General features: G+C 47.9%; 1 protein-coding gene across 1 annotated transcript in view; it reads right to left on the bottom strand.

Moving 5' to 3' along the window:
- Positions 1–133: 133 nt before the first annotated feature.
- The window catches only part of LOC140218955 (astakine-like), a 30,778-nt gene continuing 4,965 nt past the window's right edge, over positions 134–25,946 (bottom strand). The window contains exons 2-4 of the mRNA XM_072288698.1: positions 11,145–11,218; positions 6,778–6,859; positions 134–3,045 (exon numbers count right to left, since the gene is read on the bottom strand). Of these exons, the coding sequence (XP_072144799.1) occupies positions 2,789–3,045; positions 6,778–6,859; positions 11,145–11,189 (384 nt within the window). The 5' untranslated portion in view covers positions 11,190–11,218 and the 3' untranslated portion in view covers positions 134–2,788. The remainder of the gene's footprint in view (positions 3,046–6,777; positions 6,860–11,144; positions 11,219–25,946) is intronic.

Below are 25,946 nucleotides of genomic sequence, written 5' to 3'. Positions count from 1 at the left end.
GCTAGAGAACAGTGCACAGCTGGTCTTCCTCACCTCCAGCAGAGCTTGTAATAGAAATATCACAGCAGCAGTCATCACAAAGCAACTGTGAAAACGTACTACAGTGTGTACAGTTGGACATGAATATAACAAATTACATAATGATAATTCCAAAAGAAATTTGGTTTTGCTTTATTTCAAGAAGTATTCCACTGCTACGACGACCAAAAATGCAAGATCAGAGACAACAGTTATAGCAAAATCTGTAACTGTTCACTCGCAGCTCTTAATATGTATTCTGGTCGCGAAAATGTAAAATACTTGGATAGAGCAACTGTGTCGAGTTTCTCAATCAAGGCACTTCTAAACATCTGCACATCTTGGCCAGAGACGTGGCTGCGCCGCAGTCGGCAAGCCAACATGCCGATCCCACATGATCACACTGACTCCTTGGTTGGCTGTAACAATCGTGCAAGGGACGATTTTGTAATTCAGCGTTCCTCACGTGCCACGCATCAGCACTGCAAGCTGCCGACGGGCCGTTAAAAACGTGCCATAGGAAGCATCACGTTTGAGTTTCTATTGCAGAGACTTGATTGCAATTTTTTTTTGCTATAAATGTGTATGCTTATAACAAATATCGGATATAATGAAGGTGTTTTTGTGTTCTTTATAGCGAGGTTTGACTGCACTGCCTTTTTGGTTATGCAAGCTTTTGTATATGGCAACCTGACTTCGCTGGTCCATGTTGCGAAGATGAAACTCTTGCCTATGCATTTAACTATGTGCAGGGTTTTGCCCCCACCCCAATCACATTTTGTGCAATATGTGCATACTAGAGTGGGTTGCAGCATAGATATGTGCTGCTCGGTATAATTGACACACCAGAAGAATTAATGCACAGCAATTTTTTTTAACAACATTTGGAATGCCAAGGTTAAGTGTGCTGTCCTGCAGCACATGGTGACAAAGCCAGAGTATGACACTAGGTTCTACTACAAGTCTCAAATAGAGAAATAATGGAGATAGAGGAGGTAGAATTGTAAACTCATGTCTGAGCATTGGTGCATTTAAATGGAAACCTTGTCTGGTATACTTCGGCACTATGCAGGATGGCACGAGAACATTGGGGATATTAAAAAGGCATGGTGATCTGGCAAAGCAGGCCATGTGCAGACATGGGTAGCTTTGCCAGATTACTATGGTGTAGTTGTGACGCGGGAGACAGATTGTAAATTCCAAAGTACAAAAAACAAACACACAGAAGATACAGCAGCACATTGCGGGTTAAGCAGTGACAACTTGGGGGTAGAGCACAGGGGCCTTGTTTATTTGTATACAGCTGGTGCACTGCTGTATAGACGTGCAGTAGCAATGTGCATCAATGTGCTAACCGATTTTTTTTTTTTTTTTGCAAAATCTTCGTGAACTTTGCTGAAGTGTGTCAAGTTCAGTGAATAAATTGTAATAACTATACCATCTGTATGCTAATGCTTCAGAGCACATTTGTGTTTCAGTATGAACCATTGTGCACATTTCGTGAAGATAGCCTTCTGTTCTCGGGGTTTTCTAAATATTATTTAAAAAATTGTCAAGTGTATGCTTCAACAACCAGCTACATGTTTCTTAATCCACTTGAAAAACATCCTATCGTACTGCAAAAAAAAAAATGGACCGTCATGCTTTTTCAAATGCTCAAAACAAAAAAGAAAATTAATGTTCTAGTAGAGTCTTCGTACTTGAAAAAAATTGCTTATAACAGCCATTTTTCATACGGAAGCGAGCATTACCCTTGAGCTCAAATGTGAACGAAGATGATGTGGCGAGAAGCAATACAGCATAAATATTTTGTGGAACTATTATGCACCACACAGTAAACCAGACATGAGAGAAATAGGCCTGAAGTTAAATTCAGCTTCCACATGCTAACAACAGCACTCGCTGTGCAAGGTCAACTGTGTGAGCAACTGTACGGCATGCGAATATGACTTATTTGACCATTTTGTTGCTGAAAAAACTATTAGCAAGTTGCCAGTGTTGCCACAGATCCCTTGCTTCGCTCACAGCAGCACACAGCAATGGGAAGACATCACAGATAAAAGATGAAAGCAGCAACTATGAGGTCTAGTGAGCAGATTTACTTTGCCATACCATCGGCATGGCGCTTACTGCAGTGTTGATAGATGGCACTTTATACCCAGCAGGGGATAAATATGAATTACATTGAAGCTAGCCTGTCCTCAATCAGCCAGAGTATGGGATGCAATGGCAGTACAGCATTTGCTTGGTGCGCAGCATCTGGCCACATTCAGTACGCACAACCTCCATTACAATGAAAACATGCAAGCATATCACAGCTAAAGTGCTTGCCACGTGCCAGCAAAGTTTTGGGAAGCCGGTACATTGTCCATAAGGCTCGTCTGCGTGTGTGCCTGTTATTTGACCAGGAGAGGGCTGCGGTTGATGACTGAGGCAGTTCAGCTCGGTCTATACATACCTAAATGCAAATGTTGAGATCATGCTGCATTTAGCACACAAGCAGGTGCCATGCTATCGCACTTGCCTTCAGAGAAGGTCTAGTGAAAGTGAAGCCCATTACTGCCGATGATGTGCATGGATGTGTAGTAGTGTGTGTGTGTGTCTCGCCTCTGGTGGTGGCAGGCCCACTATGCAGGGCTGTCAAACACATGAGGATGGGTGTTATGCGGTTCATGTGGAGCACAGCAACCCGTGCTGTGGACTTGGGGGGGAAAGGCAAGGCAGGAAAGTTTGAATGTATAAACAGGGATGGGAAGACAAAGCATGCCTATCACTGGTATTCATCATAAATGCCAGCGAGGTCATTGCCGACCTGATCTCCCAGTGTAGCTGGCTGGCACTGGGCTGCTGTGCAGTGCAACCCGCCAGCACATGGGCAAAGCAGCGTGTAGGTGGCACTGTTCTTCTGCTGGACACCTCCGTTGTACGGGTACCAGAGGGTGCGGTTCTCGGGCGTATTGTACGGTCGGCATGTGTCGCCGATCTGGCCCAGCTTCTGGCAAATTGGCACACTGTAGCGCTGCATTCCTGCAATTTGACGCAAGTCTCGAGTCGGTATGTGTGCATGGGACAGCGACGGCAAAGAAACTCGCGAGACAGTGTGGCATGGTTAAATTTTCAACACTGAAGAATTCACCCATCCCCGAGTTTGTTGCCATTTTTGGACTGTTGGAACATTTGAACAAGTTCATATATATTGGCTTGTGCAGAGATTAGTACATGTCAAAGATACAAGTTGGTTGTCACAGTAGTCTGGGAGCATTCAAGGGGCCCCTCGCCAATTTTGGCCATTGCAAACTCAAGTGCGGTGCGTTGATCACGTGGTGACAATCATGTATCTAAAGTATCAAACAGTGGCACAGCTGCAAGAACAGCCGAAATTTTTAACGGAAGACTGCACGCCCTTCCTCGCTAGGTAACCTCGCTTCCAATCAGTCAAGTTCAAGTGCACAAATGCGTCTACGCAAGGTGTACTGTCTTGCATGCAGCCTCACCGGCAGTATGTCAATTAATTTGGCAACTCATTCATTTCCTCAGGCATTTCCCAGTCTCTTCTAATAATGAACAAATTTGATAAATGCTTGCGATAGAACGCTCCCTAGACGCCGTGCCCAACAACTTTCAGTGTATATAACAAAAATTTGTGATGTGGCCTGGTGAGAGGTCGTTTAAAACCTGGCTTGCAAGCCCAGTTCAAATTCAGAGAGAGAGAGAGAAAGAACCTACGTAATTCTGTACAATTGTACTCTACTTATGGTGTTTGAGCAGAAAGCATAAATGTGGTATTTTTAGAGCAGTACACCCTAGTATTTTGGAAAGTTGTTCACAGCTAGTGCAGGATGTTGGATGTTTTGCCGAAGGCAATTAAAGCATTGAAAAATAGTGTATATGGTTTAAGGCAAAGGGAGGTTTTAAAAAAGTTGTGGAGTGGAGATGATGTCCTGGAGCGAAGCCAGGCCACCATCATCTTACTCGGGGCACGAAGAGACGTCAAGGAATAGTGGAATACAGGAAGCACCTTATTTTCACCGCCATGTTTCGGATGACTAATTTCACTGTAGAAATCCTATTAAATGAATATCTTTGTTTCACTGGTTTTAGGAGGAGAAACCTGAATGCTTGTGGCACATTTTTTTTTTAAGGAGTTCCCAACATCAATACTTTGACAAATATAATATTTTAGCTACAAGCAATGTGCTTTTATTTTCCAATTACCCTAGCATTTACATTCACAAAACAAAGCCACTTGCTAAGTTGTGAGCGGACTGTAGCCTGCACGCCACTCTAGGTGAAGTCAGGGCAAGCGCTGGCTTCAGAATTTAAAACCTCCTTGGTTTAAGGTTACAACGCTCGAGCTCCTCGGACGGTGTTCTCCTCTACACATTACGCGAAACTGAAATGCAAAACAGCGCCTTGCTAGTCAACAACGTTGGCGCGGTGGGTAACGCCGGCAGCGGCGTTGCAGGCGCCATACCTTGATGGTGCATCAGCGCGACGGAAAATTATCGGCGTCTGTCCGCATCCACTGAAAGGATTATAGATTTAGCTTGACGTTTACTGTCCGTAATGTATGCATGGACCATATAGCGTGGCATGCACACAGCTGCTGAGCATGAGGAACGCTAGTGTACTGTATATGTACACACAATGCTAGATCATGCCAGCAGCGGAAGGCAGAACGCTGACTGTGCGTCCACTTGGCTTTGTAGTTTCTGCAGCCAAACACACTGCGCATCTCTGGTAAGTAACCCGGCCTACACGCGCGCGAGCCGTGCATGCGCCGTTGATACAGTGACAGCACAACGGCGCGAATGTGGCTCAAGCACAATACTGGCAGAGAAAAGTAAAAACATCCACACGCTCGAAAAGCAGGGTAAGTGTACAGCTGGTGTGTCCTGTGTTTAACTGGCTAAATTACATTTCGGAGGAAGCTTCACCTCTGGAGCTGCAGTTTAAAAGCATGGGAACGGGGAATTTTACTTTTTTCGGCATCCACTGCACGGAATTTGACAAGAGTCATTGCATTTAAATGAAAGATAACACCTACCGACTGTAGATATATATATTTTTTTATTTACATCATTTATGTATATTGTTAACAAAAATTGCAGAAAGTCTCAAAGTTTAAGAAGATAAGCATCGAGCTTACTACTCTCAGTCTCGAATAAAAAATAAAATAAAATAAAAAAACGTCACAATTCCGTAAACTGCACCTTAGACATCTAAAGCGGATAAAATGATGCATTATGCACTGCCAAGATACATATTTAATTTGGGAGTAAGACTTAGTTGAACATTTACGAAGCCTTTGCCAGATTCACGTAAGCTAGAAACTCGCATATTGTATTTGTTCGCTTCAGATACTCTGACAATGTGATTTAAAGAACTGCGATATCCGTTTCTGGTGCACATTTATGGATTTGCAAACATTGTGCTGCAGATTTTTTGTTCTTAGCTTACTCCGGCAGTTTCTGTAAATATGAGGCCATAAGTAAAAATTTTGCTCCCTATAGTCTGTAGAATTCAGCATTTTCTCCTACAAATTTTCTCTAACATTCTCTCCTCTACAAATTCAAATTTGTGCAGGGGTTGTCTAATGAGAGCATTCCTGCGTTTCAGATAGACTACTCCATTAATTCGGCTGTTCGCGTGATTCGAACACACTGCAAAGGCACAGTGCAAAACGAGGCATTGCTATTGCAGGAAAACTCGTTTAGCTGGAACTTGAAAGCATGCCTCTTTGTTTAATGAGACCACACAAAAAATTCAGCAGACAGTGCTGCGGTTTCTCTATTCGTGGAAAGCCGTTTTATTTAAATTTATTTTTCTTTTAGTGGCCGACGCTTCTACCGCCCATGATACGGCCGTTCCCGCTTGTTTAATGTAGTAGTGTCGCGCTGAGGCAGCCTTTAAAGACTGCGCCTTTCGCTTGACTGTGGTTTGAGTCGTTGAAGAGCAAGAAACAAAATGAGATCACAGGCTACGCCAAGCAAAAAAAAAAAAAAAATGTGAAGTTGTTCATTTTGCTGTCGTTAATTCGACCAAATCGTGCAGTCATGCAAGGGTTGAGTTAACGGGTGTCGACTGTAGTATATGAATAGGGACATTCCTCGAGATTAAGCTACCTCTCAAGAAGTGGTTTTACCTTTTACTATAACACATGAGTAATGAATTGACTTCTTTAGCCACCCGAAATGCATGCACTTGGCAAGTATTAAACTGCACGACAAAGCAGCACATGGAATGACGCAGCCGTTCCAGAGGTTGCAGTTGTTTCAAGATGGTGTCGCAGAAAACATAGTGGAGGAAAGAATAACTGTTGTTCCGGACACCTCTGTGGTCGCATGGTTAAGTGCGAGCTTAAATGGAGTCATACAAATGCGCAAGCTGACAAAGACAGATTCTCCTGTCTTGTGTCATCAGTTCGCACGTTACAGTCTTCAGTCTGCACAACAGGCTTGACACAGCACCGATATGAACTAGAAGAATAGAGGACTATAGTGTATATGATCTTTATTTAAGGTAAGAATTGGGGCAAAAACATGACAAGAAAGCACGGACTACATGAGCACTCGGGTCCTCCGTTTCTTGTGCCCTATCTGTTTCGTGCAGCCCTTTACGTCCTGAACTAATTCACCTATAAAGTCGCCCAGAATCCGTGTGGTTACGTTGACTCCTACAGGGAAGCTGCTGCGGTGCATTAGACATGGCGTACTCGTATACTATTGCGTGTACCAAGCACTCTGGCGTCGCACTCACCGACAACGCAGCACTCGTCATGGAGGCAGTCCTGTGGACCAGTGCAAGATTGCGGCAGCCGGAAGGTCCATGCAGTGCCAATCTGAAATCATGGGAAGGAAAATCATGAACACGCGAATATTTGAGAACTGCTTTATTTCCTTCTTTGCGGTCTCTCTTTTCATATACGACAAAGATATAGGATGGTATCCTTAAGATGTTCCCAGACCTGCTGTTCTACCACCTTTCATGTGGTGGCAGTGCACATGCACCGGCCGTTGCGGCACAGTGCGTTCTTCCGTCTGCCAGTCCTCGGGTGCTAGTTCTTGCAGAGAATTTGTAGAAGTGGGGTTTTTCCCGCTGTTCATATGGCGTCATGAATTTGGTGCAATGAATGAACAAATCATGGGGTTTTACGTGCCAAAACCACTTTCTGATTATGAGGCACGCCGTAGTGGAGGACTCCGGAAATTTTGACCACCTAGGGTTCTTTAACGTGCACCTAAAACTAAGTACACGGGTGTTTTCGCATTTCGCCCCCATCGAAATGTGGCCGCCGTGGCCGGAATTCGATCCCGCGACCTTGTGTTCAGATTTCGATGCAATGTCGTGTCATCCGCATTCCGACGGGCTGTGCGGACGCCCCCCGCGTTTCGTTACACACCGAAGCGAATACTACAATCCACATTGGTAGCAAAATTGCAGAACGAGCTTTCTTGATTATTGTAAGATAAAGGGGGAGGGGGACGCGCGTATCTTATTCGAACTTATGGAACGCCTGGCGAATTGTTCAGTTACTTTTCATGTATGGTTGAGACTATACAGCTGCTCGGGACGTCGGCCATGCGTGACTGAGCGCCTTCGGAAGCCTGCCTTGAACCATTGTGAAGGCTCCTTCGCGAGAGTCTGAATTGATGAGGTGTAACAGCGATGCACCGTCTGCCGAGCTGCAAGGCGAGGAAAAAAAAGAAACCTGCGCGGGTTGCCTGGTCTACCATGCGCACATTTTAGCAGTAAGGGCGAAAAGCAAAAGCCGCTTAGCGATAACGTGGGACTGCCCGAGGTAGCGACCCTGCCCGAGCTGCCGACGCGTCGTCGCGCCGCGCAAAGCGCTCGCTCGCCCACGTGCTTAGCGGCCGCGCTATCGGAGAAGCGAGTTTGAGACTTCCTTCCATACAGCCGCAGGGACTAAGCGCCGTGAGGTCCTGCCGTCGATTCCAGGAGGCAAGTTGGAGAAGAGACTTCGCACGGTATACAGAGGCACCATACTGCTTCAGTATTATGTAGTGGTGGGTTGTTCACGCCGCGTTTGGATGCACAGGCGTTGAGATAAATATCGTATCGGGCACACACGGTCATTGTGTGCATTCAAAATTTTCCACAGCAGTCGTGCTTGTTTGGATTGGATAAACTAATCCAATCCAAACGAGCAGTGCGCTACATTTAAGACTGACCTGAACGCATAGATCTCGCAAGATGAAGATGCACAAGTCCAAAACGTAGGAACACCCGTTCTGTTTTCAGTGGCGGTATTCTGATCGCGGCGTATGTATATGCACAACGTGACATTTTGAGACTCTTCGCGGCGTCAAAAACTTCGAAGCGCGCAGTCCCCCATGTGACTCGTCGGTTCGCCCGCGCGTTGTATAGGTGCGTACAAGATATACCGTCGGTGTTAAAGTATGCCGCGTGTAACATTCCGCTGTTTCGAGCCGACAAACATGCTCCCCCGCGGGAAGGTCGCTGAGCTGTCGCAGCCAGGGAAAGGCGTCGCACGCACGCACGCCACCGCACTTCACTGGGGCGGTCGATTGCAATCGCTCAACGACGCGAACGAAGTTGCGTCAGCACACTGAGCAGCTTACACCAGGCGGCTCAGCGACTGTGGCGAACGAAAGAAAGAAGAGAAACGAGGATGGGTGGGAAGTAAAAGAAAAAAGTATCATTTTGTTCTCATCTTACGCCTTATCGGATAGGCTGCTGTCGAGCTGCTATACCGCAAAGAGCGAATCAGACGCAAACCCCTTCGGAATGCGGCCTCCGCGGCCAGGAGTCGAACCGGCGACCTCGTGCTCAGCAGCATAATGTCATATAGACACCGAAGCCACCGCGACGTATTTCGAGACCGCGTGGCCAACGAACGTCCAAGTGTCCTTGGGTCACCAACGTCCTTGGGTCACCCTTCGGGAGGCGGGGCTCGTAGGGCCGCGACCAGTGTATGGCGCGCGCACTCACACGCGCTCTCAAATATATATATCATCATCAGCCTGGTTACGCCCACTGCAGGGCAACGGCCACACACACACGCACACATTCTCGGGTTATTTTCATTCCGCCTGGTTACATAATTAATCCTAATTAATAAAACAACTTCTCACATATGATAATTAGATGAAAAGTGGGAATGAGAAAATTGTAGAGCGACATGAAAAACTCCCGCGAAGAGCCTAGAGAGGCCAGTCGCGCAGTAATTTTGCGTGGATTCGCGGGCTTCTTTTACGCTCGGAAAAACATTTAAGTAGCACGTATTGAGCAACAGAAAGCCGTGTCGGGAGTTTTTCATGTAGCTCTACAATTTTTTCATTGACAATGTTCACTTAATCAACATGGAAATTATTGTGTTTAAGACTAATTATCTAGTTAGGCGAAATGAAAAAAATAATTTGAGTTTCTCCAAGTGACGGCAAACATCGCATTGGTTTTGTCCAGCTACGTTGCATTCGCATATTTTTAAACTCTAGCTAAATTTAGCTGGGACACCCTGTATATGACTGGAATGGCACTCCTTATGATATTGGGTTTGGTGTGTGCCTTACTGGGGCCTTCCTATTACTAAATGCGATTCTACGTGACAGTCGGCTTCGTTGCATTTCTCACAGGCCACAGAAGTGTTGTTCGGGACGTTCACTTTTTGTTTACTGGCGCTGAAGAAAGCTCATTTCAAGGAGTGTACGGAAGTCAACTTTCTCTAGAATTAAGCAAATTTTATGGGTGTTCTGTAAAGAAATATATTATTATGAGTTATATTATAATTAATATTATAAATATATTCTATATTTCGGGCATATACTTAATGTATCGATTCAATCAAGCATTTTGAAAAAAGTGGCATTTTGGAGAAGTCTTCAAAAATAACTCTGGAGGTAAAGCGTTACCGATATGTGAACTCAAAGCAAAAAAATGTCGCAGTTTCGCCCGTAAGGCGAAGCATCGATTGCGACAGCAAATTAGTAGGAAGCTATACGAAGTAAGGATAGATTTATCGGCTTTATAAATTTGTAAACATTCTTTTACTAAAGGAACAAGCATGGTGTAACGCGCCCACAAGCAAACGAACACATCTGATTCGATGACCGCGGAAACTAGTCAAAACGCTGGAGTGAGGAAGCGCGGCAGCAGCAGCGAGCGAATTGAACTTCGTGCTGCCTCTCGCTTCAACGCGAACTAAGCGGCGAGAACACAGCGCACACAAATATCAGCACTCGTCGCAACTAGACTGTCCCCATCGCAGATCGCTTTCAAGATGGGGCCCGCGCGGCCGCACCATACGCGGCCGCCGCCGGAGTACATAACGCCGGATCGCGATTGAATAATTAATATAAGCATTGGGAGAGTTAGAATTGCCCCGCGTAAGGCAATCCTGGTAATAAAATCGCCTCCAGCGCTTGTCGAGTGGGTGCCGCAATGCTACAGTTGACCTGGGAAGGAAGTGGGGTCGAGCCCATTAAAAAAAAAAAAAAATGGAGGGGGGGTACGCTGCCCTGACTAAGCACTGCTGACGCCAAAACTTGGAATCCGCGTGGTATTTGGTAATGGTAACCTAAAATAATTGGCAACCGAATTTTTTATGTAGCCCACGCTCCGTGCGCTACCTAAAAATTTTGCCCCCCCCCCTTTTTTTTTTTTAAATTCTCCCGCGGCTGACATGTGCAAAGTGTGTATGCACACAATCGTCTGGACGGTCTCGCAAGGAAACTTCGGCCTCGGAGACATCGTATCGCCCGTGGTGTTTTCCCGTAGTGCGGCTTGCCAGGTAGGTTTTTTTCTCTTTTCTTTTTTCTTTTGCAGCGCCTGGCTCTGAGAGCGGGTCTGGTGTCCCGATTACAGACTGTTCCCCGCCCAGCGGTTTCCATTTGCGCGCTTCGTCCTTGTTTTGAGTCTTCATTTCTCCCGAGTCCGCAGCGAGCTGTACTGCGTGATGAGGGCAGTATATACGTTTAGACTGTAAACAACTTCGTGCTATGCGCAAGGCGAAGAGTTAGCCCGGCTAGGGTGGGCGTGGGAGTTTTTAACGCCCGTTATCGCCCGATTTCATCGGCACGTGCACACGCAATTATGCGCGGGGCTTCCTTATCCGCCGTCCATAGAATACGTATACAGGTACCTACCATAAGGCACACGCAGAGCACTCCCAAGGTCAGCGACGATGTCATCTTCGAGCCTGGTTACGTACGGCGGCGACCTGCATAGAAAACGGTGGGACCAATGTTTAAAAAAAAACTTGTTTAATCAGAAATGTTGATAGGGGGCACCTGGAGTGCGTTTCTGTACAGTGTCAAATTGCGCCAACTGTGCGTTTTTGAGCTAATTGGAGAGGGCGTAATCGCCCTGTCAGCCAATCGGCGCTGACAAAAAGGTGGCGAATTTGACAGTATGGCGGAATTCTGGAGCTTCGAGAACAGCAACAGAGAAGAAAGTACGTCACATAATCGCTGGCTTTGTATTCTGTTTAAGGTGTGATTGCAATGTACCAAACAAGCTGAGCGAATCCTTTCACTTTCCTTGAAATGACGTCTCAAGCAATGTGCGCTACAGGCACTATTTTTTTGTTCAGGTGTCGTATATACTTACCATAGGCTTTTAGGCGACGTTCAGTGATCAGGTCATGACGGCACGTGCGGGGAATTGAGTTGCGAACCATGCACAACTCTCCTCCATGCTTATTCGCAGGTTACCTGGTTTCAAGTGGTGGCACGCAATTTTGCTTGCTTAGGTCTCGATTTGTATCGATCACTCTTTGCTAGTCTCCGCGCCTTATCCTTCCGCTATCATACCCATACAAAACACTCCATTAACGTCACGAGAGCACGGGAAGTCATGTTGCCATTATAGACCCCCCCCCCCCCACACACACACACACTCGCAAAGACGGCGAAGAAAAAAAAAATGAACTTGAAAAAAATATGCGTAGAATGATGTAAGAACAGACAGCTCGCGCAAAAGTGAACGAGCGTGCATCGTGCGCCATCCCGATTCTCGTACGTATAGAAGCAGGCGTACTCTAGACTTGTTGCAAACCGTTTCTTTCATTACTCGGTGTCACAAGATCTATTTAAGCAAGCGACTAACGTAATTGCCGAGTAGCAAACGTAATGTCTATTGGTGACGGTGAAAAAGCAAATAATACGGCATACGTGCGTCAGCGAACGCCAACCGTGAAAAGGAAGGATAAAAAAAAAAAAAAAAACATACCTTAACCATTTTTGAGTAACGATACGGAAGGCTCACTGACGCAGGAATCGACGCATTTTTTTCTTTTCACGAAAGCTAGGGAAATCTCGGGCGTTCGCTGTTGCGGATGTCTTTTCAAGGTTATGCCGTTCCTCGAAGGCTGTGAATACATACGCATATACGTGCGAACATGGCTCGCCAGGTAACTACTATACTATACCAGATTTTTATACATGAACGAGAAGAAAGAACCGAGGGGCCCGATTTTTTATTAACGATATCATAAGAAACCAACAAAGGCACCAACTTCGTTTGTTGGCTTCTTATGATTAATATAAAACCAATATAGTAGCGCACTCTGCCCGACTTCACACTTTGCTACCTACACTCGTCAAGACTGCGGTGTAGAAAATGTGCTTATACTACAGTAGTGCTATAAAAATAGTTTCATGTAGGTGGGTGGAGCTACATCAGATAAAAATTAAGGTCACTGCGAAGGTGGATGACCAGCAGAGCTATAAATGTCTTGGGAAGAAAACATGTGGTGAAGGCTTTATTGCATCGCTCACTGTCACTTAGTAACGACGGTCACAATACCTTTGAGGTCGCTATGATATACATGATTTGCATACTCGCAACTGCAGACACATTCTCCGAGAACAATTACTAACTGCAGCTATTCAGCGTGTCGAGGTGGCCAAATCGAAATGCGCGAAGCGTCTCAACGCGCCGACTTGTCCGCAAGAAATTCAGAAGGGCTTGTTGATGCCGCTTGTCGATGCATGCGTCCGTGGTGTAATGGTTTCTATATCGGGCTTCTGTACTAGAGGCTCCGTGTTCGCATCCTGCCGTCGGACAGGTTTAACAATGTCTGCGTACTTATTTGTTACACAGTGCTTTGTTGAAAATGACGGGTTTACAAAGTCACGAGCGGCATTTTCGTGCGCTTGAAGCCAGAAGGACGAAGTTTAGGCAAATCCGCGCACTTCCCATAACCCCCATGCTGCCTCAACCGCCCCGATTGCAGCTCCCGTAGACACTAGGGCCGGAGTTCCCTCTAGTAATTATTCTATGAAACTATGGAATTTGGGTGGCTTCTGAGCTTTCCTCTTGCTACGCCACATGTCAGCACATGCCTTACTGGTTTGCTCTGCCTCCTCATAGAGCGTGCGGGAGCTTTGAGGCAGGGACATTAAAAAATCTATGAGAAGGTAGACATATACAGCTCCGCTGTAAAATATGGTGTCTTGCGACACTCGTTCAACCGATGTAGGTAAAAAAAAAAAAAATTGCATCACCTCTAAGCTCGATATCCGTCCCCGAAATCTGCTAAAACATGTACCGTAGCTTGAGAATTGATTTGTCGAATGTGCTGCTGCTGTAAGGATTTTTGCTAAGCAGACAAACTTACGACTGCTCGGCTTCAGCTTAGCATTTGGAACGTGTGATAATGTACATGCTTTAGAAAGCCAACTTGTGAATATTTAATTAGCTCCATGGACGTCACGATTCCTCACGCAAATAATCTCCGCTGAAATGCACAAGTATTTCAAAAGTCGGCGCTAACGTTCACGGGCAATGTTGAACAGTGCTAGCTTTCACAGGAGCCTGTTTATAAAGATGTCTAATTTAAAAAAGGAGAAAAATTACAGGGTCTCTTAAGTCCTCTCTTAAGAGGTGAGCGGCGGAAGCCCACTCTTCCTCCGCTTATCATTCGCCTCTTTCTATTCTTTTTTTTTAGACATTACTGCTCACTACTAAGCATTTTTAGCCATGTGTAATCAATTGTGGTCATTACAAGCCGTCGATAGACATGTTAGTCATATCATAGTCATCAATAGTAATGACAAGTCATTTCAGTCACTGTTAGTCATTACTTGTCATTACTAAGCATTTTTAGTCATTTCTAATCAATAGTAGTCGTTACAAGGCCTCGTTAGACACATGGGCCATTTCGGAGTCATTAGTAGTCACTAGTCATTATTAACCTCTACCAATCTATTATAACGTTATCATTCACTAACTGTCACTATCAATCATTTTTCATTCTTTAATTTGTCTTCATATGGCGTGATGACGCTTCGGCGGACACTCCGGCGGTCAGGTCTGCTGACACAAACTTCACCATGAGCCTAGAAAGGCTTTCGCCTGAACATTCACCGACGATTACGATACTCCCGAACCCGAAATTTCAGCTCTATACGCGTGTTCATTTCGCGACACATTGGCTGGCGCGGACAATCTGTCTCGTGCGGCACGTCGCAAACGGAGCGAAGTGTGGCGCGACTGCCTCACTAATGTGGAGATCGCGACAGGCAGCGCGTGGGTGACGCGTGGGCCCCACTCGTAGCAGCTGCCGCAGACGGACCTCTCAAACGACGCGCACCACTCTGGCGTCATCTCGTAGCCATCGCCGCCGCCCTACGCTTCTCACGCCCTCCTCTTTCCCCACGTCTTTTCATCCCCCGCTGTGTTCTGCGATCGCTTTTCATCCTTCACTATATGCTCGTTCGCTCGGTTACACCGATGCTCGCCGCAGGAACGGGTGCGAAGAGCTGTGCTCGAGAAGAAATGAAACGGTATAATTTGTATGTGCGGCGCCCCTTAGAGTCTCTGCGCGCTCCCGCTACCTAACGCCTCTTTATTCTTTGCTAACGCGACGGCCAAGTCGACCAAATGCAGTTTGCAAACATTTCCTTGCCGCATGTGACGTAGGACGGACACGCGTTCTTTGTAACAGGTTGTTTCTCTTCGCAGACAGTTTTGCCATGCACATATATAGTGGAGTCCCGTAACCTCGCGCTTTGTTTGGTGATGCGTTTCCTCACAGAGCAGGTCGTGCGGTAGCGAATTTTCCTTGTATTGAGAAGGGGCCGAATCATGCTGCAGATACACCAGTTCTCGTTGTGAATGCCGTTGATCGCGAGAACGGATACGGTTGCCTCACCAGGAGCTTGTCCCCGCGAGATAGACAACCCATGGCCGATTCGAAAACATCAAGTGGCGTTCGATTATATTGTTCTTCGGGTGAACAAACTATACGTGTCCGCCCCATCGATAACGCAGCTGTTTTTAGCGCCGATACCTCTCCTGCCTGTATGCTGCGATAACCTTGACGTCACGTTATTGTTTATGGGGAGAATCTCTTCCGCATTCTGACATCTGCACCACCGCATTGCACCCACATGGGTTTGTTACAAATTGCCAAGTCCGTTTCGGTTGACGGACGCCGAAAAAAAAAAAAAAAAAAAAACTACGGAAGGTTCGTGATATACAATTTTCGTTGTAAAAAAAAAAAAAAAAAAAGACATACAGGACAAGCGGTGAGGCTATAGTCCTGCGTGGTATGCGTATTTACGCACTACAAGAAGAATGTTACCCTCTATGCCTGCTGGCCCTGATATTAGGACATATTTCAGACGGTAAAAATTAAGCTATGGGATTTCACGTGCCAGAACTATAGGATCTGATTATGAGGCACGCCGCATTGGGGGACTCCGGATTAAGTTTTACCACACCTGGGTATCTTTTAACGTGCACCTAAACGCCGACGTTAATGCGATGAGCATTGAACCAATGTAGCAACACGCCGTATTGTAATCGCCGAGACGCGTCATGTATGAGGAGTGTGTGCAGTCGGGCTCCTCACTTGCGCATTCATCTCGTCACGCTGCGCCATCCAGCGGAGCTGCCGCCAAGTCCGCGCGTGGGCGAATGTATATTCACGCAAGATTGAATATCAGTGACGAGGGTCCCATTCCGCCAAGCACCGGAAGAATATTAAAGGTCTTTTTTCCTCACTGAAGACGGGCACATATCCAGTGACCCAAAATGGCGTCGAATAGGTTAACTGAAATCCGGCCCAGTGACGCAAGTTGGTTTTGAACCCGGTTCACTCAACTCAACAGCCCAGTGTTCGACCCATTTGACCATGGACTACTGAGTTACCTAAGTTGGAGGGAACACACAGACCGCAAACTGGGTGCCATGGAATGCTAATCACATAACACATGTGCAACGCACAAATTGTCTCGTTAGATAGCCGCTGAACAAACTTGAATAAACCTTGAAGCACAAAGGATGTATAATTCAACGAAATTCCGGAGTTTTACGGCCTCAACATTTTTTTTTTTATAGATATAACGCTGAAAATGGGTAAATTTCAAAAGCGCAATGTTTACGAACCGCTTAACTACGCGCCAAAAAACATTGTCTGCTTTAGACGGTTTAAACATGATGTGTTCGTTTACACCTTACGTAAAATTATTACATCGTTTACGCGAGCTCTGCAAAAAAGCTGTACGCACAAATTAGGTAGCGGCATATTTCAGACGGGCGACCGCATTAGATGTCTCCATGGACACAGTTTACAGAATTGTGATATAGTTATTTTAATCGCCGAGTGACAGCTGTAAACCATTATGTTTCTAGGTAATTACTTATATACCATCGACAGTTCGTAGATATTAATCATACGACAACGAACCTACGAAAGCTAGTTGAGCGGATGCCAGGAAAATCGATTTCGCCATTCCCGTGTAATTCAAATAAGATCATGTATAGTTAGTGTAGCGGAAACGGAATCCACATGGCGGCAAAAAGACTGTGCTACTAACCGAGTCTTATCGCGCTTGATCGACGTATGTCACTGTACAAAAGAAAGGGAAAAAAATCACCGCCTAAGCACTCCGTACAGATTGTTAAGCAGCGAAGCTGAAACGTGCGGCCCCGGTGTTTATCACTGGGTTAATACCGACAATTCATTAAACGACGGCTTCGTAGGCTGCCAGATCTTCGGTGCGCAGTTGCTGCTTGCACTCGGCTGCATGCACGAGCCTGTTCTTGTGCCCGGGCTGCAGCATCGACACGGCGTGGACGAGCTCGTTCCCGGTTCTGCTCGCGGCGTTTCTGATCGAAAGCTGCCTGCTCCTAAGGAGTACGTATGACAGGTCACATACCCATTTTGGAGCCGGAGAGAAACTGCTGCGCGCGCGCTCGGCTGCGACGGAGAGCAACGACGTTACTACCGGCGCAGTTAATCCACCACCACCTAGATAGCACACGGCCTTTTCACTCCGATCGATGACGTGTTACTTGGCCCGACTGCCATAGAATCTAATGAGGATGCTCCCGAGTAGGCAACAGTGATTTTGACGTCGCCGCTGTCATCACAACAGCCTTGTCAATGGAAATTTCGGGCCAGGTAGCATGACGTCATGGATCGGAGTAAGCAGGCCTTGTGCTACGAGGTGGTGTTGGCTAACCGCGCGCCTCTTTTTTTGCGCATGCGCATAGGGTTGCACCGGAGGAGTTTTCGGCGTACAGGTGACAGACGGACGGACGAATCGGCTAGCCGAAAAGGCATAAATGCACTGTAAAAGAATGCGAAGTTGTATATATATACAACTTCGCTGTAGAACACTAAGATCTTCCGTAAAGCTTCCGTTTAGGCCGCGAAGTATTTGTGCCTTTTCGCAGAGCTCGCATCACTAAACCTTCTGGGCAGGCGCACTTGTCTTTAATGTGCTCTTACATAGAAACATTGTGCGATCGTACAGCAAGATGAGTAGGAGAGGGGCAGAGGAATACGACTCGCATGTCTACCGTCCCGGTTTCCTCGGGACGAATGTGGCCATTACGACCGACCAATGCCGTCCGTTTTGGTGACATGTATAAGATCGTGGCGGGTGTTTCCTGCAAGCGAGGCGAACGGCTGTCATTACGGTGCAGACAATCCCTGTATGTGACGCGAACGATGGGGCGGGTCTGCCTTCGGGCTCGGCGACACTGTCACGACACGCGCCTGCACGGCATATGCGTCGGCAGCTGGCACGGACAAAACGTTTTTCTTCATTTCCCATGACAGCGGGACTCTAGAGGGGATGAGTAACGTGCCCAGTAGCCGCAGTAACGACATTCGGACTGCTGACTTCGTCACAGTCTGCAACAGGGTTATGGGAACGCGCTATTTGGGAACCCATGGAAACGAAACTGCGCGAAAAACAGATGCATGCACAATACTGTCACCGTCTGCAGAATAGTCATCCTCCGTCCGATTTAACCGAGCACGTTGAATGTATACTCTGAGTGAGCAAGCGCTTGATATGGTGTATACACTTGAATGGAGTAAATGTGGGCGGAAGGGGGGGGGGATGACGCATGAAAGGAAGAGTGTGTCCTTGGCCAATTAGGAGGCTCGCTCGCGAAGGGCGCGTTCCAGATCACAAGAACGATTAGGGGAAGCCATGGTGAGTGCAATCCATGGCGGCCGCCGAGCCCCGCAGGCGGAAGCGTGGTGGGCCGATAGACGCGGCGCACCGAATAGCGCAACCAAGATGAGAGATTGCCTGTGGTGCGAACCATCCGGCAGGGTGGTTGTTTTTTTTTTCTTTCTTTTTCCGAGCCAGCAAAAGTTGAGATAGGCATCTGGCCGTTTCGTCAGCGAGGCATCTAAAGAAGGTTGGAAAAAGAAATCTCTAGAAGAAAGCTCGGCTGCAACACTGCAGGCGTAGATAAGCAATAAAAAAAAAAAAAACGCTATGCTGCAGGCGTCATGGGGTTCCGTTTTCCGCACCGGTCCACGGTTGCCCGAACAGTCGTCGGCACAGCAGGCGCGAAGGAAAAAAAGGAAAGCGCAGTTTGGGTATATTTGACAGTCGAAGAATGCAGAAGTTTCTCCCGCCAAAAAGAAAGACAGACAGAAAGAAAGAAAGAAACGTTATGCGTCTTCCATTTAGCCATCCGTGCTACAAAAAAATAGTTTCCTTACAAATGCCACCGGCACGAAGAAGAGGAACCCTATAGCAAAAATGAGCACGCCATGGGCACCGACCGCACGTACGAGCGGCCAAAATAGCCAAATGCGGGGACGGGTAGTTTGAAAACGGAGTTAAAAGTATTTCACTGACCTTGTGCACAAAAGTACCTCGTTGCCAACATCCCTCTTTATGTGTGGGGGCTCGTTATACTGTCGAGATGTACCAGGAAAGGCGGAATTTATCACTTCACTGACCTATCACTCACACTTCGTCTGAGTCGAACCAGCTTCAGAGGCAAGCGAAGGCGGGAATGTGGACACAAGGATACGAAAGACGAGCAGGAGTAGAGATGACGCGATTCGCTGCTGGCGCATGCATACGCGCTCGCTGTGACGGACACTTGCCGCTGCGTTCTTGACCAGATTTGAAACCCCTTGTTCGTTTTAGCAAATAAATGCCGTTCTAAGGCACAGCTAGCTTTGAAGTATGAAACAAAATATATTGGGGAGCCATTCCACTTTGTGAAGGTGGATGCCAGCGAAGCTGTATAGCCGCTCGAGGCACTTCGCGTGTATTCGCGGGCTTCTTTCACGCTCCGAAAAACACTTATGTAGCACGCATTGAACAAGAGAAAACTGTATTGGTAGTTTTCATATTGCTCTACAATTTTCTCATTTACACTTTTCATCTAATTATAATATTTGAGAAATGATTAATTAATTGAGACTAACTACGTAATTAGACGGAATGAAAAAATAATTTGAGTACCTTCAAGCGACGGCAAGCAACATTACCTTGGTCCTGTCCAGCTATTTTTTAAACTCTGGACGAAGTTAGCTAGGCCATCCTGTATACACAGTGGATATCACAATTCCGTCTTTCGTTTGGGCGGCACAGACACGCCCATAGCCGGTAACATTGTCCTCTGCGAGTCAAACGTGTATGGTTGTACATGCATAGTGTCCTTTGCGTATATGGCAATGCCTCCTGCTCGTGAGTCCATGTGCTGTTCACAAACGAGTCCAGTATACCCATCGACTTGAAACAAGTTATCTTTGAGTTAGTTATTAGCGGCGGAGTGCTTGAAAGCCTGCGTCACCTTGGCCGCGGGTCGGCTCGGCATTGCACTACAACCGGGATCGGTCCACATTTTTTTGCCCATTGAAACGACAAATGTATTGCGGGGTAGAGGTATACAGCTTCGCTGCGAAAAAAGCCCACCCCTTTTACAACGGGTTACTGAGCGCGCCACCCGAGTTACGAATGCAGCAAAGAAGGGAGAGCAGACCCCCTCCACCTTGCACGCAACGTGGCTCGGCGGAAATCCTGGCTACGCAGACATTGGCCTGCAACGCGTAAGCAGAACTGTACAGACATGAATCGAGATGCGTTCACATACCAGAATTTTGCATTGCCGCTATAACAAGTACATTAACGTCGTCGACACTGGGGGCACTCTGAGTCAGTGGGGTACATAGAACGTTTTGTATGCGGGTATAAGTGCTTGCCGGGCCGCGCACACGTGATCGGTTCACGGGCCGGCCAGTCACGGTCGACCCAGAGAGCAGCATCGGACAGCGCTGCGCGGGCAAGGACAGGTACGCCTGCCAATAGCCGCGTCCTCAGCAGTAGCCGCTCGTGAAAGATGACCGCGCGTACGCAAGAGCCGCTCTGTATCCCTGGTCATTAATCTGCAGTCACTAAAAAGGCACAAACGCGTGGTGCCGCCCGTGCGTCCGCTTTCGGTTCGTAGAAATTAGCCTCGAGTTCTTTAGCCGCCGATATCTTTCGCCGTTCTAGCGTGCCAATGCGCTACGGTTCCCGTCGGTCACACATATGTCTACTGCGCACATGTGCGCGTGTCCTGTAGAGAAGGTAATGTGGGAACGTCAGGACCTACCGCACGAAAGTGACTGGGCTCTGGTCGTAGTCTCTTGCGCAAATGCGCAGCCGCCCTGGCTCGAAACGAAGTCGTCAACTATGCCACGATTGGTGGCGATATGGACAATCCACCGGCGAATCCTTTACGCGCAAGAGGCTGTAACGATGTACAGCTATAGGGTAGCGTACGTAAACGTTTCGCTTATATACAACGGCCTCATAACGGGCATCTAATGAATGAGCAATATAATCTGATCAAGTGCAACAGAATACCTCAGCCTTCCCAGCACTCCGCACCCTCTGGTCAAGCGGACGTGCGCCGAAGAGTGTTAAAATGAGCCACGACGGGCTCACCTTGTCGCGCCAGGCCCAAATCGCAGTAGTGACACTGACAGTCCAGGGGCGAAGCGACGGCAGCGCTCATTTGCACAAGCACGACCAAAGCGTGCCGCCGAGTCAAGGCCAGCCCGGAAAGGCCGCGGGAGGGAGACCTCAAGGCCAATGACCCTGGACGGGCGCGCGACTGCCCACGGGAGGTCGACCGGCGCGCCCGCCGGGTCGAGCACCTCTCCCACCCTTTCACGGCATCTGCCGCTGCGCAGGGCCCGGGCCCTGCTGATGGATGCCCCCAACCCCCACCCAGGCTGACAGGCCTGACACACGGAATCGCCGCGCCTAGGCCGGCCCGAGTTTATGGGCCGAGAGCGGCGCCGTTTAACACGACGTGACTGGGCAGCCCCGTGTGTCCCGAAGTTGGTTGCATGTTTCGCGTCTCTATTCGCCGATCTCGTGCCGGATGCGCGAGCCGTAAAAATGTTGCTTTCTCCCGCGATCGCCAAGTTGTGCTCACGGACCGCACGGGCGAAGAGCGCGTGGCCCCTGCGTCAACCACAGTGGTGCTCGGGCAGAGTTACTTTGCGCGCTTCAGCCGCCCGGGTTTAGGATTCAGTACAGGTCCTCGAAAAACTTTCTTGGTGTCGCCAAAATTGAGCCCTTTGCAGTCGTTCTGCGGTTTTCGTAGGTAGTGATCGTGCAGAGAGAGAGGGAAAGCGCACGGTTTATATGAACAGGCTGGGGTTTGTTGTGGCGTTCAAGATTTAGTGACAAGTTCTTCCTGCCATATTCGTACGTTACAGTCCTTAACGAGACTCGGTCATCCGATGGAATCTCGTCGTTCACGACTTTCGTTGTTCTTTAAGCAATAAACACCGCAATATTTTGTTTGACCCTAGCTTTGGACCTTGCCAGCAAATTGTTCCCGCCTCGCGGCTGATGGTTTCCAAACGACCGCCCGGACTAGCGCTTCCACGACGCTTCTGAGGCCAGCATTCCCGCTTGGGTGCCGGCGAGCTCATGCAGAGAAAACATTGACCTTTCTTCTTTATTTTTTCTTGTTCCACACGTTTACAGTCGCGCCGTTTCGTTACGCTTACGGCTGGCAAAAGGCGCCAACATCACCTTGGCCGAAGCGACTTCTCGGAAGGCGCGTGAGTGAAATGAAGCGCGTGTTCTCGTAATGAATGCTCTGCTTCTCAAGCCAACGGGCAAGAAAAATGCATCCGCGAATAGCAAACGCTCAGTCTGGTAACATGCAGCTTTGACCGTGGTTTTATAAGCGCTCAGGAAGGCGGCCTTGACAGGCAAGACCCGAAGCGTCTGAACAACGGCAGTGCCTATACTCTGGCAAGCGCACTCTTATTTTACTTTGAAGTGGGCTGCCTCAATGCGCATGTAAGTCGTCTGAAGTCTGGCGCCCGGATTATAGTATACATGAGAGACGCTGAGGTGGGGTTTTCGGATTGATCTTAACAATATGGAGTTCTCTAGAATTCAGCAGATGACGGAAAGAACTGGCAAGTAAATGTGTATAACGGTGAACTTCAGGTGTATATATGCATATCGTAACAAAAAAAAAAAAAAAAATACTGACGCATGTATAACAAAGCTACTGCAAAGGTAAAATTAGAGAGGCTGGAAGGCCAAAGCTTCTAGCTTCTATGGTAGAATCTCACGCGCTATTTTATTGCGGCATGCATCACAACCGGAAGGCCAGTAATAAATTTTTAGCGCGAAAGTTGAGCATTGTGTCGTACTCTTCCTTTATGTATAGTCGTGAGCAATACGAGTGAGAACACACAATTTGAGTACAAGAAAAAAAAAAAGTACTCGTGATGCGCAAATTCGAATGTTACTTTGTACATGCAGCAGGTAGACCTCCCTCTAACATCTGTGGAATTAAGCACTTTTGCACTTGGGATGCGTGTTTCGAAGACCATTCTTTTGATTCCCTTTCATATTGCTCGAGAGGTGCACGTGTGTGCCACCCGCTAGCCATCAGCGCGGGCGGCACTCCGCCATTCTCTCTGCCTCCGCTGCCCACCTTCTCCACAACAGGCTCTCGTGCTTCTCCACTAATCCTCTACTCCAGGCTGCTATATAGTAGCACAAATATAGCGCGCCCCGTGCCGTCGAAATTGGATATTAAGTAGCCAGCTTGAGAAGCGGCTCTTACGCGGCCGAAGGGGGCCGCATACCAGACGACAAGAGAAGAACGAAGCTGCGTGCCAGTCGGATCGCAATAAATGCGCCGTGCATTTCTCGGTTTGACAAGTGCTTGCCAACTGAAATAGATTTTTTTTTTTTTTTCATTTGATACCGCCCTGTCTCGAGCGGTTGTCATGCCACGCAGTTGTCGCGGTACACTGTGTCGTCTCAGTCGTATATAGGCTAGAGTCTTCGGCCGGCGCAAGTTGGTTTTCCGGTGTTTCGTTGAACTCGGACGATTCCTCGTCGCGCATGTACTGGATTCAGGTTGCCAAGCTCGTTCGATGAAGGATTAGTGAAGTGATCCGTTTGGTTCTCGGACGGCGGTGCGGGCATGGCAACGGAAACGAAAAATTCCTCTTTGTGTGCTCTCTATGATTAAAGGGTTGTTCCGTGAATAGAGCACGGATGTTCCTATAAGAGCTACTCCTATGTTCCAAGAATATAGCTGGAACAAAACGGAATGTAGAAGGAGGTTTAGTTTCCGATCATAACACTTTTGTAGGCGGCACACAGAGTCGAACTCTGTGTGCCGTTTCCTGCGACGTCAACCATCCATACTTTCAAATAAACATTGTGTAATGATGCGCATGCTTAAAAGCCTAAATATCCCAATGGTTGGTTTGCTAGTAAAAGCGTGAACAGGCTGTGGGGTGGAGATAGTGAAGGCTGCATGTGAAAAGTTTGCGGGGATTGAAAGGTAACCAGATTGTGCCGTAAATGCATTCAAATTCATTTAGCAGTCGTCGAGCGAGAACATTTGTCACCCGCCGTGTTCGCGTAATGACTTTCGTGTTGCGCTGATAAAGCCAAGGGCGCGCGATTAAATCGCGGCAGCCACATCTCGACGGGGGTGAAATGCGAAAAACACCCGTGCACTTTGAAGAACCCCAGGTGGTCAAAATTAATCCGGATTTCCTCACTACGGCGGGCCTCAGTCATATCGTTGTTTTGGCACGTGAAAACCGAGAATTTAAGAACATTTATCCACGATGATCGTGGAAAGCGAACGTCAACACGTGAGCGTCTGCAACGTGGGCTGAAATAGACGACGAAGATACAGTATGCACACTCATATGGCGACAAGCGACATACAACGCAAGCACCTGTAGCAGGAGTTGAAGACGACACACTGGGCGGACGCTGCAGACACAGCAGCGAAAGAAACGAGCAAAATCTAGCGGCTGGCGCGGAGTGTCGCCATCTGAACAAGTGGCAAACGTGCCCCTTCGCTGCGGCAAAAGGCGAAAACGAATCAGTTCAGCCGGCTCTCCTGTGTATCCGTGGTCCAAGACGTGTGTTGAGTTCTGGGAAATTTAGGTTGCGTGAGCTAGCTTATGTATTCCGTCTCTTCGGCCATTAAGAGTCCGCTTACACCTGCGCCAAGTGAAGTTGTTAGAGCTGAAAGCGCCTTAAGATGGAAAATATTCCGGCTATATGTAACTTGAAACAAAAAAAGTATGATGACATCTAATCGTTGGGCTGGCTTCTTGCCCGTGTATGGACTGTTTTCTTCAGGTTTCACACCGTTTCCCGATAGTACACATACGCCAAAATCTCTACTGGACCGATTTCTTCAGAGTTGCGCCACCATCGGAATGCGGCCGCTAGGACGGGAAGTAGAAGCCGTAACTTCGTACTGTGAGGCAGAACATCATTCCGCAGTCACTGCACCACCGCAGGCACTCAGATACCGCGGCACATATAGATAGCTGTGACGTGCAATTACAAGCGAGTTTTTGGCAACGGTTGGAGGCGCTTGCGCGCGGAACTGCTGATGCCTGCAGATGCATGCGCCACAACCGCAATGCTAAAGGAATTTTATCATTTGTGGCAGGCATCACATGTGCTTACATGGGCGCTAGCTAGCAGTGCCCAAACCTGGGTCACAGATTCTGTTCCAATCACATTCCTTCCGAGCTTTACCACAGGCCCGAGCAGCGCATCGCCCGTCATCACTCGGATCGGCCGGCACGCCCGGAGTGGTAAGAATGGAATAAGAACCGAGAGAAAGTAATCGTGGCTCTGTTCTGTATCGCTGCAGGGGCAACTGTCCGAGTGAGGCGGAGATCGCGCGTCTCAGCTTCCGGGTTAAGAGGTTAGCGTGAGCTCCTCCCTGGAAAGCCTACATTGCGCAACGCCCTGCTCCCCACTTCAAGGTCGTGCTCTCGGCTTCGACTGAACGGGGACGCCGCTGTCGTTATTGGAACAAAGCGCCGCGTTCTTTTCTTTTTTTTTCCCTTCGGCGGCGCACTCGAAAGGATTGCGCCACCGGATGCAACTACGCCGAAAGGACGCCCCCTCCTTCAAGCGGCATGCCGTCCCTGCGCCGTGAGAGGCGTCCGAGTCTCCGTCTTGCTTTTATAGTTGCATTTGCGGTGCTTAATGTCAATTCTTTGTACGACAAGTTGACGCTACGACGTCGCTGTCTGCCGGCATATGCATCCTCCCTCTCTCTCTCTGCAGGCACTGGTCCCTCTTTCTGGCGACGTAAATGCGCCGCGTTGTATATACACACGTCTTGAGGGACATACCTATAGCCCGCGAGAGACCGAA

Source organism: Dermacentor andersoni, chromosome 1 (genome assembly GCF_023375885.2).
Source record: "Dermacentor andersoni chromosome 1, qqDerAnde1_hic_scaffold, whole genome shotgun sequence".
In the NCBI taxonomy this organism is placed as follows: Eukaryota; Metazoa; Arthropoda; class Arachnida; order Ixodida; family Ixodidae; genus Dermacentor; species Dermacentor andersoni.
This window is presented reverse-complemented; position numbering and strand designations above follow the sequence as displayed.